A 20,823-nucleotide genomic window follows, 5' to 3' on the forward strand; every position below is an offset into this window, starting at 1 on the left:
CAATATTAGGCTTGTGTTTTGGAGAATGGCAGCTTCAGCAAGGTACTGAAGCATTAACCCTCATGAATGATCACTTTCTGAAGGCATAAAGTAGAAAAGGAGAAAAAAATTGAAGAATAGTTTTCAGAGAAATTTAGTTTCTACTTTATCTTTGATTTATGATATAAAGGTGCCGGAGTTGAACTGGGATGGGCAAAGTTAAAAATCAACTAGGTAAAAACAATGACTGCAGATGTTGGAAACCAGATTCTGGAGGTAGAGTGATGCTGGAAAAGCACAGCAGTTCAGGCAGCTTCTGAGGAGCAGGAAAATCAGACAACACCAGGTTAAAGTCCAACAGGTTTATTTGAAAGTACTAAGTTTTGGAGCGCTGCTCCTTCGTCAGGCAGCTGAGGAGCAGGATCATGAGACACAGAATTTATAGTAAACGATCAGTGTCATGCATGTAGCTGAAGCAATATATTGAACAAACGTTGATTGCTGTTAAGTCTTTCATCTTTTAGAATGGATTGCAGGTTTTGGTTCATTAATATGTAAATCCCAGAACTTCTTTCAAATCACATTCTCACGATTGGTTAGATTAGATTAGATTACTTACAGTGTGGAAACAGGCCCTTCAGCCCAACAAGTCCACACCGACCCGCCGAAGCGCAACCCACCCATTCCCCTACATTTATCCCTTCGCCTGACACTACAGGCAATTTAGGAGAAAGTGAGGACTGCAGATTCTGGAAACCAGAGTTGAAAAATGTGGTGCTGAAAAAACACAGCAGCATCCGAAATGTCGATTCTCCCGCTCCTCAGATGCTACCTAGTCTGCTGTGTTTTTCCAGCACCACATTTTTCAACTACAGGCAATTTAGCATGGCCAATTCACCTGACCTGCACATTTTTGGACTGTGGGAGGAAACCGGAGCACCCGGAGGAAACCCATGCAGACACAGGGAGAATGTGCAAACTCCACACAGTCAGTCGCCTGAGGCGGGAATTGAACCCAGGTCTCTGGCGCTGTGAGGCAGCAGTGCTAACCACTGTGCCATCGTCCTGCCCAAAATAAGTTAAGGTTTTATATAAAACAAAAGTGACATCTCAGCTCAGACAATGCATTAAAGGTCTGAAGATAGTGTCTATCTGTATCCCAATCTTAAGTCAGACTGATTCTATTCCCAAAGTAGGAATTTATGAGATGTTAAACGGATTGACTGCCTGCAGATTATGTAGTTTTTGAACAAAATAGAATGTATCTGGAATTACAATTCTGCAAATGCACATTCACTCCATAGACATATTTTGTGTGTGTGTGCATGTATATGAGGGAGAGGTAAGTAGAGAGAGAGTATGTGTGTGTTTGTGTGTGGGAGAGAGTGTGTGAGTGGAGTGTGTGTTTGTGTGTGTATGGGGGTTGTATGTGTGTGGCTGAGAGAGGGTCTGTGTGAGTGTGAGAGTGTCTCACACTTTAGGTGATTCCATTACACTATACACTCACACACACATACACACTCACACACTCAGGCAGACCTTATCTCACACACAAGTTCTCTCTCAGACTCATACACATGCACACACACACTCTCACTCTCTCCCACACATGCACACTCTCTCTCTCACCCTCACACACACAAACACACACGTCTGTGGGGTGAATTGGCATTTGCAATTCTGAAATTGTAATTGGAGAACCATTCAATTTTGTTCAAAAAGCACACAATCTGCAGGCAATCAATCCACATAACATTTTATAAATTCCTACTTTGGAAATAGAACCTATCTGAATCAAGATTGGGATACAGACAGACTCTAACCTCACACTTTGAATGCATTGTCTGAGCTGAGATGTCTCCTTTTTTTATTATAAAACCTTAACTTAGCTTGAGAATGTGATTTGAAAGGAGTTTTGGGATTTACATATTAGTGAACCAAAACCTGCAGCCCATTCTAAAAGATGAAAGACTTAACAGCAATCTAGGATTGGCAGCATCCAAGGAGCAGCAGAGTCAACGTTTCAAGTATAAACTCTTCACTGTTTGGCTCTGATCTTCAGCATCTGCAGTCTTCACTTTCTCCTTGCAATCCAGGTTTGTTCAATATATTGTATCAGCTGCACGCATGACACGGTGATCTTTTGCTATAAATTCTGTGTTTTATAATCCTGCTCCACAGCCACCTGATGATGGAGCAGCGCTCAGAAAGTTAGTGCTTCCAAATTAACCTTTTGGACTATAACCTTGTTTTGTGTGAGTTTTAACTTTGATTTATGGAACACACTGAATATGCTTATGTAATTTTTATTGAGAGTATGCTGCATTTAATACATAGCTTAATTGGAAGGATAACATAAAAATGTTTTTGGAACATCTTCATGTGTTTTTTCAGTTGTTATTAAAGAGGCAGGCACTGATATTAACTTACTGTTGATATATTGCGCTGAGAATCCCGGACACGTCTCATCTCTGGTGTGTCCAACACATAAGCTGCTCGACCTTGTACTTGCTTCCGGAAGCTGTCAGAGTATAGTATCTGTAAAAGGAAGAGGGAAATTGCTGAACAGACCATCCTGAACTAGGGTATCTCATTTCTCCATATTTACTTTACCTAGGTGCACAGTCGTGGTGATGATAGGGTTAGCTGTTTTGTTAGGAATAAGACTTAAGCAAGTTAATGAGATTAATTTTCAATCTTTGGCTTTGAGGTATAAGAGGGGAAAAAAAACTTTGCTTCTGATTTACATTATAATACTATGGGCCTCCTCAGCATGAATGATCTCCAAAAACAATTCGTATTAACAGTGGAGATGAATTTTTAAAGAATTATTTTGTCTATTACTCAATATTTTTGCATTTTTACGTGTCCTTTTATTTAAAATAAATTTTAAAATTAGCCAATCAAACTAGGACCATGATTTCATTCATTCACTTATCAAACATGGAAAAGATTTTGCTGCTTCAACTAAAAAACATGTTCCTGGTCTCTGCTGCCAACATTCTTAGCCATAAATTATTTGATTATCCCCCTATGGTTTACAGAAGGCACCTTGTCCCAGTTTGGTGCTGCCATTGTTTCCCTGCACCAAAGAAGGGTGACCTCATAGAGGTTTATAAAATCATGAGGGGTATGGATAGGATAAATAGACAAAGTCTTTTCCCTGGGGTAGGGGAGTCCTGAACTAGAGAGCATAGGTTCAGGGTGAGAGGGGAAAGATTTAAAAGGGATCTAAGGGGCAACTTTTTCACACAGAGGGTGGTGTGTGTATGGAATGAGCTGCCAGAGGAAGTAGTGGAGGCTGGTACAATTGCAACATTTAAAAGGCATCTGGATGGGTATATGAATAGGAAGGGTTTTGAGGAATTTGGGCCAAATGCTGGCAAATGGGACTAGATTAGGTTAGGACATCTGGTCGGCACAGACGAGTTGGACCAAAGGGTCTGTTTCCATGCTGTACGTCTCTATAACAGGTAAGCATGATAGCAAACAATTTTGTTAAGTTATTTGTCACAAGAATTCTGCTTTCATAGGATTTGTAGGACATGAAAGCCATAAGATGACATTAAAACAGAGAACATACTATTTATTAGGAATTAGAAAACTAAAAAGAAATGAAAAAAGCACATTCCAAAAGGTAAAAGTGCAAGGAAACGGGGTTGGATTGAGCAAGACCAATTGTTGGACTAGAATGGAATGTCCTTCTGACAATACAGGTTTTAGGTGCATTCAAGTCACAATTTAATAGTAAACTGTGAGTGTTAGAACATAATAAAGATACACATTGGTGGGCACTATGTTTGTTTTTCTCATCCCTCCCTTTCCTTGTATTCAACCGGCCTGCACATAGATGTAAGGACAAGATTGGGAGAGACCTCCCAGCTAGCAAGAAAACAAAACACTTCAAGAGTGGGGTCATGAACCAACCACAAAGTTTCATGGGTATTATTTTGTTTCCCATGTTTTTTATAGTGTCTAATTTTCCATGATGTTTTATTTGATTTTGAAAAGCTAAGTAAATGACAGACAACTAAGTAATAACACCTCAATTAAAGATGTCTTTCTGTGCTTTCCCTCTCACATTAACAAAATGAGCTGGATTTGAGAGACACCAATTAAACATCGCATCACTCTTATGTATAATCTTAGTTTTTTTTGTCAGTGGGCCTTTGGAGTACCAGTAGTTATAGTGAAAATGCCATGGTCATTATGGTATTAAGAATGAGAAAGGAGGAAAGAAGCATTAGCAAAAAAATGGGGAAAAGTTAGAATGCAAAAGGAAAACAGTGAATATGGTTTTTTTTCTTAAACTTAAATACCGAGCTAATATTTTCTTGATTGCGTTTAACGCGCTGCATCTCTGGGGTGTACACCACAGCGATTCCTTTACCCAGGTTCTCTTTGTATAAGACCTGCAGAAGTAAAGCACCCAAAATGAAGATTATGTTCAATACTCACCAGAAATAAAACTCGATGAGGTTAAAAATGAAGATTGAGAAGTTTAAAAAAATAAGATGTTAACAAAAATTAGTTTCTATTAAAGTAAAAATGAAACAGCTTTAGCGAAAATGTAGTGGATGAGAAAAAGTGGTCAGGGCTATGCCAAAATTTGGTTTCAGAAAATGGAATTACCCAAGCTGGCAGTCAGAAATTCATTCTTATGAGCACCAAATGCAAGCACTTGCAGCACACTATCTGTACTTTCAATTAGTCTGAATCAAAAATATCTTAGATAGTGTTTATTCTGGAGGTAAAAACAACAATTACATTGCCCAGATAGCAGATAGAACAATCATACACAGATATTTTTAATGAATGAGAATTTATGCTTTTCTGAACATAGGTAGATTAAAGACAAAGTGAATTTGTATTCTGATGTTGGCAAATTTGTTTGCTGCTTTCCTAGTATGCTTTTCTCATGTATGCCCAAGAATATTTGAAATTCAAACTGATATGTGAACTAGGATCATTTCAGATTTCACAGAAGATTATTGTAGCTAGAACCTGTTTGTGCTGATGAAGCAGCAAAGGGCTAATGCTGTGCAATAAAAAGTTGATTAAACAAATTGGAACTGAAGATATGGCTTGAGCATATCAAGCATTGAGCACTGAATCCAACAGAGAATTGAATTCAGCAAATCTCTGAAACCCGAGGAATGCTGATTTCAAAATAGCCTGAATCCAGCTAATTCTAAAGACGTCAAGTCCAGTGAAGTACTGATTACGAAAGGGTAACAATACTTTGTGCTATCTTTTATCTTCGTATAACATTACAGATTGATTTTCTAAAAGTTATTTGAAAAACCAGATTCTGAAAACTGCCTTCTTTCTCTTTAGAGAATCCCTTAAAGTTGGCACAGCCCTGGTTTAAGCTCCACAAAAAATACTCATTTAAAAAAAATTAGAAAAATGTAAATATAAACACACAGGATATTAAGCAAGTGAAAACAATTGAAATGGTATGACTTGTGTTTAGTGCTGTGGGAAGCTGAAATTACAGGTTAGCACAGAGAATTAAAACCAACAGCTACCGAGCTGATGTTCTTCTGTGTCTCTTTTACACGCTTCACCTCAGGCAGGTCAGAGATTGCAGTTCCTTTCCCAATACCTTCCTTGTATTTGATCTACAGAGTGTGTAGATCAGAAAAGAAAAGGACAACCTGTCAGCACATGACAAACAGTAACACACAGACCCACATAAACTGCAACAAGTTACACAGTTCAAGTAGTAAGGAGTTGAACTGATGAATTGGTACATTACTGAAACATCAATTAACTAGAGTCAAAGTAATCACAAACTATCAAAGGAAAATGCAGTTTTGAAGTTCAATGTGATGTCCATATGAAATGAAGCAAATTGATAATAAAAAGTTCATTAGTTGGAAAATTAGTTAGTTAAAATCAAACTTATGAACATGTTTTGCAGAAAGATCACTTTAAAAGGGAGACAACCAGTCACGGTGAAATTCCTGATATTTCCATCACTGAAAGAAATCTCACAATTATGCCCCTCAATGCCCTCCAGCATAATTGGCATAATTTCACTGACAACTTGACTCCTACATAACCATAAGTACTGAAGCTGGAATGCAATAAATTTACTGCTGATGATTTTATTGATAAGGTCCAAGAGTGCATGTAGAGAGGCCATGAAATCTCTGCTTACTTGGTATACCAGCTGCCACAAATACACACAACCACCTCCTCCAGGCTCAGAGGAATTGTGGCAGTGGTATTGTCCTTGCTCCTGGACCCAAAGGCCTGAGTTTAAGTCCCATCTGCTCCAGAGGTGTGCAATAACATCTCTGAACAGGTTTATTAGAAAAATATGTCCGTCAGGCTCAGGAGCAGAAATTCTCATGTCCCTCTGTTTGGCCCAGTCCTTACTTGCCTTATAAACTGACAAAAAATGTAGCCATTTATTTTCAGCTGGTTTTGCCACAGATACAGAAGGAGATTGTCAAAATTGATGTGGAGAATTCCCCTTGGCTATTTCTTAGATATATTGCTATCAATGCCAAAACTACTTGCAGGAAATTGAGGCAACGTCTTGCAATTCAAGTTGATGGTTAATTGATACGGTCAAAATAGTTTTGAAAGAATGTCAAACCAAACTTCAAATAAGAACAATTAAAAAGCAGAACTTTAATTCCAAGGAGCTCTGCATCTGAAATTCAAATTTAGATTACAAACATGCTCTGACTGATTTTGTATTTAAAAGCCTTTTGAGTTAATTGACATGTGTACTCTAGATGCAATGTACAATAAAGCTGTATTGCTGTTAACTGTAACTATGGCATGTTATGAAGATCAGGACAACCAACATACCCCTATCACAACCGGCATTCTTAGTTGTCTCTCAGTGAAATTGTCTTCACAGAGACACACAAGCTTCAGTTACTTCCACAAAAATCTCAAAAAGTTAGAACATCATTACCTTGACGAAAACAAAGTTGATATTAATTTCAAAAGTTTCTGTTTCAGCAATCAGGGGAAATCTGTTAAAATGACAGTGAGAAGGAAACTGCAGAAGAGGAGGATATTGTATGAGTGATGTTTTAGTGCTTTGAATGGTTGGGTGACAAAGAGGGAAGATCATGGGTTAACACAGGGATCAAACCAACAGCTACCGAGCTGATGTTCTTCTGTGTTTCCTTCACACGCTGCACCTCAGGCAGGTCAGAGATTGCTGTTCCTTGACCAACATTTTCCTTGTATTTGATCTACAAAGTGTGCAGATCGGGGAGGAAAGGACAAACAATAAGCATGTGACAAACAAACAACAACAATGTGCATTTACATAGAACCTGAACAATAAAAATGTCCCATGGTGCTTCAGATAAGCAAATATTGAACAAAATTCGACATGGATCTACATAAGTGGTAAAAAATAGAGAAGGTAAATTTTAATGAGTTTCTTAGCATTGGAAAGAGAGATAGACAGAAAGATTTGAAGAGGAATTCTGAACTATAATAACAGAAATTTCAAATGAACAATGTCAAGTCACAATCTGTATGACACTGTGGATTGGATTCTCTATCCAGTGCCGAACAATAACCAGTTTGCCATCAATTGTCATTAACCAGAAAGCAGTCTCTATTTCATTCTCAGTCTGAGGTGTGTACATGCCATGGCAACAAGGAAGGAGCTACAATTGGCCTTAGAACAGGAGAGGGAAGGAAAAAATTCAATCAGGAATGCTCTGGTGTCCATTCAGCAGCCTGTGCTTCTGAAAATCAAGGTGAAGCTTGATGGTATGTTTGCACATTTGAATGGTAACCCTAAAATCTAAGCACACACCCTTGTCCAACATGGCGGATAGCTGCCAGAGCATGAATATATAATGCAAATTGGTACATTTCAAAAATCAATATGGATTCAAAAATCTTTAAAACATCCTATACGTTCTGATCTGCAGATAAGAAGACTTAAATCTTAGCTTTGAGGTTCTAATTCAAATTCCATCAGCGTTCAAAAGCCTGCTTTCCGGCCACTTTCTTGAAACCTATATAATCCGCGTTTTAGATGCTGCACTGATATTGCAATCGTGGCTTTTTTTTTACTGCTGCTTTTTAGTTTATTTTCTCTCTCCACAGCTTTGTAAGCTCTTGAAAAAATATTGCTTATACATTAAGACTTCACCCCACAATGAAATATACATCTCAAAATTGATAAAGCGTATATTTCACAAAAATAGTTTCACAGATTTTGTAAAAAGTTACATAAATTTCAAAAGCCATTGCTGTTTACTAGTAGGAAATTTTGGATAGGGGGAAATCATGAGTTTTAAAAAAAAGGGAATCAAACTAGCAACTACCGAGCTGATGTTCTTCTGTGTCTCCTTCACACGCTGCACCTCAGGCAGGTCGGAGATTGCAGTTCCTTGACCAACATTTTCCTTGTATTTGATCTACAAAGTGTGCAGATCGGGGAGGAAAGGACAAACAGTAAGCACATAACAAACAAGAAACAAAACAACCAGTATTTGCATCTGGCCTTTAATGTCCCAATGTACCTCATTGGACCTATTACCAATTAACAAACTTTGACAACAAACCACTTGAAGCAACGTTAGGGCAGAAGGGACAGCTGTTAAGGAATATCTCGTAGGAGGAAAGAGAGGAGAAAGGTATGCAATTCCTGGCACAGTAACAGGTTGACGTTTTACTCAAATGAAGTCAAGTCACAGACTGCACCAAACGACGTGTGGAATTCTTCTCCCTTGGCCTGGTGGGTAAGGTCATCAAGCAGTTTTACATTGACTCACACTTGCTTTAATTCCCTATCTATATTACCACAATAACAAATATCCTGTGCAGGGAGGGTCTTAGCATCCCGGAGGCTACAGGAGAAAATCTACATCAGCATTACCAATGATGGAGTTAATCCAGCAATTTCTGCTTCCACAAAGTTGGAATGAAGATTCATAGTGATATTCACACTATTGAATGGTCTTCTTATTAAGGAAAGCTACTTGATAAACTACTGTGATGAACTGGCACAGAAGCATGAATCCATACCACAATGTCAGTCTCCAAATTCAGCAAAGGAGGACAGCAGAAAGAAGGGAATAAAATATGTGTTCTATCAATTTGCACTCTCTAGGCCAGAAGGGGAATTGTAGCTTTTGCTAATGAAAATATGATTTGTTTGGGCCAAAATTAATCTGTATTCAAAAATCTTAAATGTTAAAATTGTGATTCAGCAGTAAAAAAGGATTAAATGAAAACTTTGAGCTTCAGATTCAATCCCATCAAAATGGAATGATTTACTTGTTTTCCTACTGTTTCTTTCAGAGCTGCATAATTTACACTTTAGCTGCTACTTTCACATTCTAATCATAGGTTTGTTATGTTATTTTTGGTGTACTTTCTGAATACAATCTGCAACTTAAAATCTGACAAAAACGCGTTATTTATTTTTCAATTTCGAAAATATATAAGTTTTAAAACTGAAAGGAACATTGAAAAAAATTCCATCAAAACGTTCAAAAAAGTTTTTTCAAATGGTAAGAGGAAAAGCAATGGGTGGAAGATGGATTAAAAGGGAGATCATATCAACAGCTACCGAGCTGATGTTCTTCTGTGTCTCCTTCACACGCTGCACCTCAGGCAGATCAGAGATTGCTGTCCCTTGACCAACATTTTCCTTGTATTTGATCTACAAAGTGTGCAGATCGGGGAGGAAAGGACAAACTGTAAGCACATGACAAACAAACAACAACTAGCATTTATATAGCACATTTACCATAGTAAACTGCAGCAACACATTTCACAGGATACAATATCAAACAGAAAGAAACACATAAGTAATCATTAGAGTAGAAACAGGGGAGCTTGAAGAACGGATTAAAGGAGGAAAGACAGAGGTTATGGGGTATTTTCAGAGCTATAGTAGCATGTAAATGTCAATCACAGACTGCAACACACCACACATTGGAATCTCCCTCATTGGCCTGATAGGCAAAAGCATCATTCAGCCTAGCACCAACAGAGTTGAGTAGCTTGAATACCTACTATCTGAACTTATTACCCATTGTGTAAGATTATGGATGTAAGGTGACCTGGGGTTCCTGATGGGCGGTTGGCAGAATGTGAATCTACACCTCAGTATGAGTCAGCCCCTTCAGCAAAGGGAGGCAGAAAGAGGGAAATAACATCTATGTCACATCATACTATACATGCCTAGTCATATAAAAGGGACTGCAAGTCAAGTTTGCAATTAATATTTTCAGTATGTAGTCGCGAATCACTGAGTACCTTCAACACTAATAATTTAACTTTTAAAAATCGTCTAGCTCTTTCATTAAAATGAATTGCATTGTTTGTTTACTAATTTGCCTTCATATAACTTATAGACCTAACACAGGTTTGAAATTGATCATTTGAATTTTAGTAGAAAAACAAAATACAAAATGTTGTATTTAAGATGAAGAAAACAACATGATAAAACAGTGCAACCTTATCATTAAAGAAATAATAACAATTTCAAACAGATTTCTTTGTCAAGAACTTGCGGCTTGATATGGATTATTTAAAATTCTTAAAATGCTAAAAGTGAAGGTCTGGAGTTCTGTATCTAATGGAATTTTGATTGATAGATCTCAAAAATTAATCAGCATTTAATGAACTAAACTCTGATGTAGAGATAATAAAAGTTTGGGGCTAAATTAGTATTTCCTACAATATCAGTCATCCCCTTTAGCAAAAGAGAGGAGAAAGTGTGGATTAAAGTGGATCTTAGCATTCTACAAACAGAGGTTCAGTTTCAAATTTCAATATGCTAAAGTCTGTTTTCCCCACTGTTTGCTGGAAACAGTGTAATATATCCAATAATTACTGTATTACTATTAAGATCACCATTTGTGATGTTGAATTTTCCTTACTTTCTTAATGCAGTGTATTAGAATATCTGATCAAAGCTGACACATTAACTCTTCCCCCTTCAAATATATATAAAATGTCAACAAGGAGTTCAAAAACTGAAGTAAGCTTTGCAAAAACGTTTGTAAAATTAGAAAAGGTTAAAATAAACTTGAAGAAAGGCTAGAAAATGAATTGATGCTCATTGCGTTTAGTGGTAAGAAATATTGCATAGTAAAAAAAGCAAGGGTAAATCTTAGGTTAAAAAAGGGGGAAATCAAATTGGCAGCTACCGAGCTGATGTTTTTCTGTGTCTCCTTCACACGCTGCACCTCAGGCAGCTCAGAGATTGCAGTTCCTTGGCCAACATTTTCCTTGTATTTGATCTACATGGTGTGCAGATCAGGGAGGAGAAGACAAACTGTAAGCATATGACAAACAACAACAACTGGCACTTACATAGCACCTTCAACATAGTACATTCACATTGTCCTACATAACAGAAACCATCAAGAAAATGTGACACCAAAGCACATTAAACAATCAAGGACAGAAGAGGAAGGTTTTTTATAGTCATATAAAAGAGATTGAGAAGTTGAAGACGTTTAGGGTGGGAATTCCAGATTTAGTGTAACATGTGGACATTATATACAAATCAGGTCAGGCATACAACCTGCATCACGCAACATATTGAAATCTATTTCATTAGCCTCACGGGTAAAGGGATCAGTCAAACTAGCATGATCAGACACAAACCAGTAAACAGCCTTCGTTCAATTGCAGATCAGTTTTGAACAATTAGCGATCGCAAAATATGATGCACTTTAATGGGAAATGCCAATGCAGATATCTGTCCAGCAATTTCTGCTTCTACAAAGCCAGGATGAAGCCTTGAATTGATGTTTCTGCATTTTAATAGTCTACCCATGATCCAAGCTCACAAAAAGCAGGGCTATTTGAGTGAGATGATGTTGGTCACTGCAGTGTGATTCCACCCCAAAATATCAGGCAACTCCTTTGACAAAGGACATCAGGAGGAGAGCATTTAAATATATATTACTCTACGTCAAATTATTCTGTGCAAGTGTATTAGGGAATGGTAGGTTTCACCAATGAAATTCTGAACTGTAGGTCTCAAAGTTAATGTCGATTTAAAACCATAAAAATCAAATTCTGATGTGGAAATAATAAAATTAATGGGATAAACATTAACTTTGAGATTATAATATAAATTGGTTAAAAAAATCTTTTTTGTAAGCTGTATAAATCTATGTTGTAGTCATTGTATTCATATTACAATCAGGTTTTTGTTATGTAGATATTAATTTCCTTTCAATGCAATGCATTTAATGGCAAAAGAAATTTCTTTCACTCCAATAATATAGAAATGTCAAAACTGATTAATAAAAAATCTTTTTGAGTAAGTTCCACAAAATGTTTCAAGAATTAGAAAAAGTTAAATTGAAAGTGAAAAAATTGACTTGAAAAAAATTTACATTAATTGTGCTTATTGATAGGAAATGTTGGGTAGTAAGATGTGAGGTAAATCTTAGGTTAAAAAAAGGGGGAAAAATTGGCAGCTACCGAGCTAATGTTCTTCTGTGTCTCCTTCACACGCTGCACCTCAGGCAAGTCAGAGATTGCAGTTCCTTGACCAACATTTTCCTTGTATTTGATCTACAAAATGTGTCGTTTGGGGAGGAAAGGACAGACTGTAAGTACATGACAAACAAACAATGACAGCTATTATGCAGCACCATAAAATGTCTCAAGGTATTTCACAGGAGACTTTATCAAACAAGATTGGACAGTGGAAAAACATAATGCAACATTAAGGCAGACAAGGTAGGTTTTAAGGAGTGTTTTAAATGGGGCAGAAAAGTGGAGAGGTGGAGAAGGGAGAGAATCTAGGGAGAGAATCTAGAGCTGCAGTAAAATGTAAACATTTTACAAACAAGATTAAGTCATATACTGAACTAACCAACACAGAATTCTCCCCTTTGACCAAGTGAGTAAAAGTAACAGCCAGTCTCGAACTAATTCATACAAACCAGCAAGTGCCATTACGTTAATTCCCAGTTGGCTCTGTGAGATTAATTTGAGACACATGATGAGCTATACCAGCTTTAGTATATCAAAGGCTGGAAGGGAATCTCAATGTGGATGATTAACCAGAAATTTCCACTTCTGCAAAGCCAGAATGAAACTTTATATTGATACTCCCACTGTTGCATAGCCTACCCATATTGAAAGAGCCACTTGGGTGACATGGGTGTTAGGCTGTTGGTTCATGTATCTATATTACAATATCAGTTAGCCCCTTCAGCAAAGGAGGGAAGGAAGTACATGTTATAACAAACCATGCATTACAGACACAACAAAAATGATGGGTTTCTTCAGTAAAATTCTGATTGCATATCCTGTAATATATTGAAAATGGCATTGTGCATTTTGTCCACTTGATACAACCATACACATATGTATCAGCAGAGGGAGTCTACTAGAAAGAAATAATAAAGGTTTTTGTTTAACAGCTCATGCAGTTCTAATTCCACACATCCCTGGCTGCACAGATAACAGTTTCAATTCCTAAAGCTTCATGATATTTCAAAATTGATCCCGGTTCACGAACCTCAATTTATAAGTTCTCACTCTGAGATGAGAGAAGTACAGAACTGGACTTCAATTTTGTGGTTCTGATACAAAATCTATAAAGATGCTCAAGTCTGTTTACCTGTTGATTTCTGGAAACTACGATTTTAGAATCTATAGGTGCTGTACTCACTTTATGATCATGGTTTGGTTACTTTGCTTTTTGTGCCGTAAAGCATGACAAAGCATTTCTTATCAATTATTTTTCACCTTGACTAAGATATAAATCTTAAAATTACAAGAAATCCTGCATATGCCAAAAATATCAACTGATGAATGTTAAAATAGTATTGAAAGCAGGTGGCAAAAATGTAACTAATAAGAAGAAAACATTGGATCAAAAATCGTGAGAGTTGGTGGGAAGATAATGGGTTTATAAAAAAAGGGAATCAAACTGTCAACTACCAAACTGATGTTCTTCTGTGTTTCCTTCACACGCTGCACCTCAGGCAGGTCAGAGATTGCTGTTCCTTGACCAATATTTTCCTTGTATTTGATCTACAAAGTGTGGTGATTAGGGAGGAAAGGACAGACTGTAAGCACATGACAAACAAATAACAAAAATATCAGTATTTATATAGCACCTTAATTGTAGTAAAACCTGCCAAAGGTGCTTCAGAGGAACTATTATAAAACAAAACTCAACATTAAAGCACATAAGGCAACAGGGAACTAAAGCGAAGTGAGTTTTAAGGGTGCTTCAAAGGACAAAAGAACATATAAGAACAGAGAGAGGAGGGAATTCCAGGCCTACAATAACACAGACTTTATATGAACAATTACAAGTCACAGACTGACACTGTACATTACATTCTCCCAAATAACATTGCACATTGGAATCTTCCTCAGTGACCAAGTGGAGAGAATTACTCTGGTAAATCATAGCAATTTTAATTTAGCTACAGAAACATGTAGAGAAACCATAACCAGCTTCAGACACTCTGTGATAGGGATTGAAAACTCATTCCAAAAGGCCAGTGTTGATGCCTATTCATCAATTTCTATTCCTCCAAATTCTGCGTTGGCAGCTTAGGGATGGTTCCACAGTTGAATAGCACATTATCTAATCTAGAATCTAGAAGAGGAGGGCTACTTGCTTGAGTCGGTGATGGTCTGCTGGAGCAGGAAGCTAATCCACAAATACCACTTGGCCTTGACAACCAAGGAGGGCAGAGAAAGAGAAATAAAGTATACTTTACAGCAGACTGCAGGCCAAAAAGGTCAACTACAAGTTTTTTAATTGAAATTTGGAAGTCTCAACAATCAATCTGGCCTTAAAACATCAGATTCTTAACAGATTCAAAGTATGTTGCTAAGTGTTAATTTTGAGGTTCTGACCAAGATTCCATCATATTGTTTGTTTTGCTGGAAGTGGTGTGAATTATCCTAAAAGTGGTGCATTCAAACCACAATCATGGTTTCAATACTACCTTTTTTGCTGTCTTTAACACTGCACAGCTCTACAAGTTGTTTGCAGTTATCCATTCCCACCATAAATGATATAAAAATGTCAAAATTGACAAAAGAAGTGTTTCCAGAATTAGAAAAATGTTAAAATCAAACTTAAATAAAAAAGGAAAAAGTTGAAACACCATTAATTATGTTTCGTGGTAGAAAATGTCGGGTAGTAAGGAGTTGGGGCTGTGGGTTAAAAAAAGGGGGAAACAAATTGGCAACTACCGAGCTGATGTTCTTCTGTGTCTCTTTCACACGCTGCACCTCAGGCAGGTCGGAGATTGCAGTTCCTTGACCAATAATTTCCTTGTATTTGATCTACAAAGTGTGCAGATCAGGGAGGAAAGGACAAATTGTAAGCACATGACAAACAAACAGCACACATACTTTCTGCAAACAACGCCCAGCCACACACATTGCGCTGACTCGAGTTATCCTCCACTGTCCATGCACCTGTGCACTGTACACAAAGTAGTAGATCCCTCACCGAGATATTAATTCAGCTCCCACATTGCTAATGGAAGGGAGTGGGAGGCCATGATTAAAATGGGTTAGAAAAATTGGAGTCCTCTTTCAGTGTGCAAGTCACGTATCTCAACGTAATCTAAGCCTGAGTTTACATTACATTACATTATTACATTACATTACAGTGTGGAAACAGGCCCTTCGGCCCAACAAGTCCACACCAACCCGCCGAAGCGCAACCCAACCATACCCCTACATTAACCCCTTACCTAACACTACGGGCAATTTAGCATGGCCAATTCACCTGACCTGCACATCTTTGGATTATGGGAGGAAACCAGAGCACCCGGAGGAAACCCACGTAGACACGGGGACAATGTGCAAACTCCACACAGAGAGTTGCCCGAGGCGGGAATTGAACCCGGGTCTCTTGTGCTGTGAGGCAACAGTGCTAACCACTGTGCCACTGTGCTGCCCACAGGTTCTTTCAAGTAATATGCCACAAACTGAAATGGAAACAATTCCTAGTAAGGCTAGAGGTCACAATTTAACTATGTCAAGTCAGCTAGTTCACAAGGTACAATTGCAGTTCATCAGATAGGGGTGAGGGCTTCCCCATGCAACTGAACCTGCCAGGGAGCATCAGCGAGGACTGAAAGAGACAACCTTTGCCTATTCTCTCTTTGTGTATCAACAGGAAGCAACAAACTATTCCCCGCTCGTCTTCATCCTCCTTGAGCTCGATCGTATCCTGCCCACCAGTGGGGATGCACTGTATAAAGAGCATTCCCGTTGGTCTCCGGCAGTAGTTGGTCACTCGTCTCCGCAGTTCTTACTCTCCCCACCACTGGTCAGTGATATCTGACAAGTTCAGAGCATACATAAATGCAGTGCTCGGGTTAACATTTCTCTGGGCCTTAGTAGGTGAGTTTGTAGTTTTCAATGGGCCTACGCCCACACATCAGTCCCACTCTGAGTTGAAAGTAAAGCCCCATCTTCATTCTTAATTAAATGCTTCTGGCAGACAGATTAGAAACAAGCCTCAGATTCCTCAAGTGAGCAAAGGAAAAAAAAATACTCCTGATCTTTAGCAACCTTCCAGTCGGTGAAGAAATAACAAGTTTGATTCCACTTATGGATAATGAGCATGTGAGGAATGTACTGGAGGAATGTGCTCATGTCTCCCTATCCGAAAGCAAACTTGCTCATCTTCAGTGGAGGATAGTGAAGGGAATGAAAGAAAAAGCACTACATTCACACTTACATACTGCAAACAAAAAAAAGGCAACTGCAGGTTAAATAAATCGTCTAATCGTTTTTGTTTCTTTTTTTGTTAGGATTGGTGAATAGGTTTTGCTTATTCATGACTCTGAACTTGAAAAGCCTTTGGTTAATTTCATAAAAATCAGAATAGCAATTCTAACAATTGTTAGAATACTAGAATAATTTCTAGTTAAATCAAAATAAATTAGATGACAGAAACCGTGTGAAGTGTGTTTAGTGCCAGGGAGACAAAGGGGTAAAAAGAGGGATTATGGCATAACAAGGGGGGGGGGAATAAAATTGACAGCTACCGAGCTGATGTTCTTCTGCGTCTCTTTTACACGCTGGACCTCGGGTGGGTCAGAGATTGCAGTTCCTTGACCAACACTTTCCTTATATTTGATCTACAAAGTATGCAGATCAGAGAGGAAAGGACAAAATGTAAATGCGTGACAAACAATGACAAATAGATTGTGAGAACAACATATCACAACATAATAAACACTGCCATAACAAACTACACAGAGCAACCTGTGTCACACAGGCTAATAATGCATCAGCTAACAATCAAATCTAATCTATTTTAATCCAATTGGATATTTTAAAGTTGCAATTAAATTAATTTGCTATGTGCAATATTAAGGAATACCAACATATGTAATCTGATTTTCTTACATAAATGGGTAATTAGTTTGAACCTCAGAACCAATATGATATATATCTTAGTCCAGCACATGGACTGCAGTGGTTGAAAAAGACAGCTCACCACCACTTTCTCTCGGGCAACTAGGGGTGGGCAATAAATGCTGGCCCAGCCAGCAATACCCATGTCCCACAATAGGAACTAAACTGTTAAAAAAAACTAATAATAATGGCAGTCTGCTTGCTTCATTGGAATATCTAAGGTATGAATTCAAAATTTGTAACTATTTTATTATAGTGGTCTTTACAAATATGGTCAAATGTTGAAGACATGTTAATGGTCAGTTCATGTAAATTAAAATTGCTTGCAATCAATGTTTTTAAAAAAAAACCTGATGAAGCAAAGCTAAATCCTGAAATTGTGTTTAAGTTTGATATGATGATGGGCTGATGCTGAGTGCTAAATCCGCACCTATATTATCTGACTTAAAAATTCCAAAACAACATTTTTCCAAATAATAGTAATTCATTTTTTGAAAATTTCACAGTGAAGCTAAATTCATAAAACTGAAAGTGAATCTTGATTTTAAGATTCAAAAAGTGGTGATCTAAATTTGTATCATTAAATACCGATCCAGAGTCTCCCAATACAGTCAAAAGCATTACTCTGGGTTGGTCTTTTAAAAACTGTTTGACTATCTCCCTCTGATGATGATAATTTACCACAGCCATGTGTATGCATGTATTTATAATAAAGCTCTTTTCCCCAGGTGACTCGCTATCACGTCAACGGTTTTCTTCCGAAACTTATTTTAAAAATAAACCGTAAAAAATGTCCTCACAAAGATGTTCATGTTTCAAAAATAAAAGCAAATGAATTTGAATGATTTGAAAAATGAAACAGAAATGAGTGAGAAACCGTATGAATGAACTTTAGTTTAGTGACAGAATGGGTTAGGTGGTCCAGATGGGTCATGAGGTGACATAAAGAAATGTAACCAGCAACTACCGAGCTGATGTTCTTCTGTGTTTCCTTCACACGCTTCACCTCAGGCAGGTCAGAGATTGCTGTTCCTTGACCAACATTTTCCTTGTATTTGATCTACAAAGTGTGCAGATCGGGGAGGAAAGGACAAACTGTCAGTGGGTATTCTGGACAAACTGCAAACCAAATTAAATCACACACTGCACCAGATCATAGATTACAAAAAAACTGCACTTCAGGACATGAAATAAATCAGATACGCTACCAATTGTGTGCCAGTCGTTAACGAGTTGGTTAACGAGATCCGTGCAGCCAAAGCACTGTGAGTAATATTTGTTTTAACTCATTTCATTTAAAAAGTATTAACACTTATTATTTCAAAAGAATTATTTAGTTAAATGTTGTTGGTGAATTAGAATATAGTTTGAATAGCTGAAGGAAAAGAACATAACCAAAAGATTAAAGATTTTAGTGGGAAGCTCTGTATAAGGTTAGATAGATTAAACTTTGTGTTACCACTGACTTTGTTGCATTTGTTTTAAAGGAAAGAATGAATTTCCACAGATCCTCCTGCACATCCAGTGTGAGTGGTCGAAGAGTGTCGACGCAATTCTTTTCATTCTTCACAGCTCTTCTGGAACAGTTACAACGGATGAGCAGGGGGATTTTGTTGAAACTCACATTCAAGATTCATTTCAAATATAACTGTCTTTAAACTTGATAAACATAAGATAAATTAAGTTATGTTAAAACTTGAAAGAAAACCAGAATAGTGTAGTGACTTTCATCATTGCTAGAGTAACCCAGGCTATGCTTTAGCATGATGCAGGTTTGAGAGTTCAGGATTTCTTGAATCCACCTTGCTGATGATAATAACATTCCATCACTGTATGGCTGGTATGTGTTTTCAGACTGCAACACTTGGCTATCAAAAGCATTTTATGAGCTTTGGACATCATTAAATATCAATAAGTTCCTGATCTCAATGATATAGGACCTTCTATTGGTTAAGATCAAAAACAGTAGATGTAAAAACTTCCAGTAAATTATTTTTCATCATTTGTTCCATGTTTTAGATTTTGAAAAAATGCAAGCTATTTTTCAGCTGGCACAATCCATCAAAATATTTAAATGCAACTACTTGGAGCTTTATAATACTGGACTATAAGTAATAAATTGTCTGCCTTTCTCAGAGGATTGGAGTAGTAAAGTATTTCTGACTGAGTTATAACATGCTTTTGTTTTATATGTACAGTATCCAGTACATTTTGTCTTAGCTGTATTTGCACCTGAGTAGTTTTGCAACATGTCAGGAACACTGGGTGCGGTGAATTTACCCTGTTCATTCCTGAGACGCGGAACTCGGAACCTGGTGACAATACTAATATTACTCGAACGTTATATCAAAGAATGAAATCTGTGGTTGTGACTATAAAAGCGAGTAGGGATTCAGAGTAGTTCTCAAGTAACCTTACATTTCTAGTCTTGGACGACATACAAATCTATAGCGGTTCAAGTCACAAATGTCATCTGGGATGCCCATTGACATTTGTCACCATTGCAGAAACCAGCAGAGGGTATCCAAATGCCTCAGAGCAACTTGTGTTAATTAGATATCCTTAATGTTGGTCACAATGTGACAATACAAATGCAGCATTCAGTAATCATTGCCTCTGGATTCTTTTATCCCTCTGAATAGTTTTAGACCAAAATAACTGTACAGTCCTGAAAATCAACAATAGTTAAACATAACTGCGTGACCAAGGCTTATTAATTTCAATAATCATTTTCAGGATCAGGTTTACACTGACAAATCCAGTATTTTGGCAGTTCCTTAATTCCATATAACATGTAGAAACAAGTTATTGTGTCCAACCAGTCCTTGCTGTTTTTATGCTTTACAGGAGCTTGTCTTCTCCCATCCAACTTCAGCTAATGTATCATCATAACACTCAAGTCCCTTCTTTCTTGAACTACCTGGCTTCCCCCTAACTGCAATAATTCTGTTTGCCTCAACATTTTCTGGTGGTACTAATTTCCATATTCTCACCAACCTCATATCAACCAGAGTACAGTTGCCCTAAGGAAATAATGGTGGCTTCTCCTTGTGGACCACTTCAAGGGTTAGAGTCACATAAAGACCAGACCAATAAGGACCCCAGGTTTGTTTCCATAAAGACCACTTGGCTTCACAGTCACTTCTACTGACATCAGCTATTATTTCCACAGTTTTTTGCTTGTTAAATACAAAGTCCAAATTCCCTTGGTGGAATTTGAATGCATGTTAAAATAAAAACGAAATACTGCAGATGCTGGAAATCTGAAATAAAAACAGGAAATGCTGGAGAAACACATCGGGACTGGTTCTGGAGAAGAGTCATATTGGACTCTAAATGCTAACTGTTTCTCTCTTGCGTCCAGACCTGCTGAGATTCTCCAACACTTAGTTTTTATTTTTGAACCCACTTTTCCCGGATTGATAATCAAGAACCTCTGGTTGAGAGCCATGTACCATAGCC

At 37.6% G+C, this 20,823-nt stretch overlaps 1 protein-coding gene across 38 annotated transcripts in view; it reads right to left on the reverse strand.

Annotated features, from left to right (window-relative positions):
• Window positions 1–20,823, reverse strand: part of neb (nebulin) — a 297,385-nt gene that overhangs the window by 15,050 nt on the left and 261,512 nt on the right. For 9 of the 38 annotated variants that reach the window (XM_087989288.1, XM_087989277.1, XM_087989276.1 and 6 more), the window contains 12 exons: window positions 18,329–18,421; window positions 16,989–17,081; window positions 15,175–15,267; window positions 13,900–13,992; window positions 12,427–12,519; window positions 11,136–11,228; window positions 9,548–9,640; window positions 8,298–8,390; window positions 7,110–7,202; window positions 5,511–5,603; window positions 4,299–4,391; window positions 2,410–2,517 (listed from right to left, as the gene is read on the reverse strand). In XM_087989288.1, the coding sequence (XP_087845414.1) occupies window positions 2,410–2,517; window positions 4,299–4,391; window positions 5,511–5,603; window positions 7,110–7,202; window positions 8,298–8,390; window positions 9,548–9,640; window positions 11,136–11,228; window positions 12,427–12,519; window positions 13,900–13,992; window positions 15,175–15,267; window positions 16,989–17,081; window positions 18,329–18,421 (1,131 nt within the window). The remainder of the gene's footprint in view (window positions 1–2,409; window positions 2,518–4,298; window positions 4,392–5,510; window positions 5,604–7,109; window positions 7,203–8,297; window positions 8,391–9,547; window positions 9,641–11,135; window positions 11,229–12,426; window positions 12,520–13,899; window positions 13,993–15,174; window positions 15,268–16,988; window positions 17,082–18,328; window positions 18,422–20,823) is intronic. The other 29 variants (XM_087989311.1, XM_087989309.1, XM_087989308.1 and 26 more) reach the window with 23 other exon arrangements.

This window comes from Chiloscyllium plagiosum, unplaced genomic scaffold (assembly GCF_037043375.1).
Source record: "Chiloscyllium plagiosum isolate Xiang-an unplaced genomic scaffold, Cpla_swu_hap1 HiC_scaffold_7, whole genome shotgun sequence".
Taxonomy (NCBI): domain Eukaryota; kingdom Metazoa; phylum Chordata; class Chondrichthyes; order Orectolobiformes; family Hemiscylliidae; genus Chiloscyllium; species Chiloscyllium plagiosum.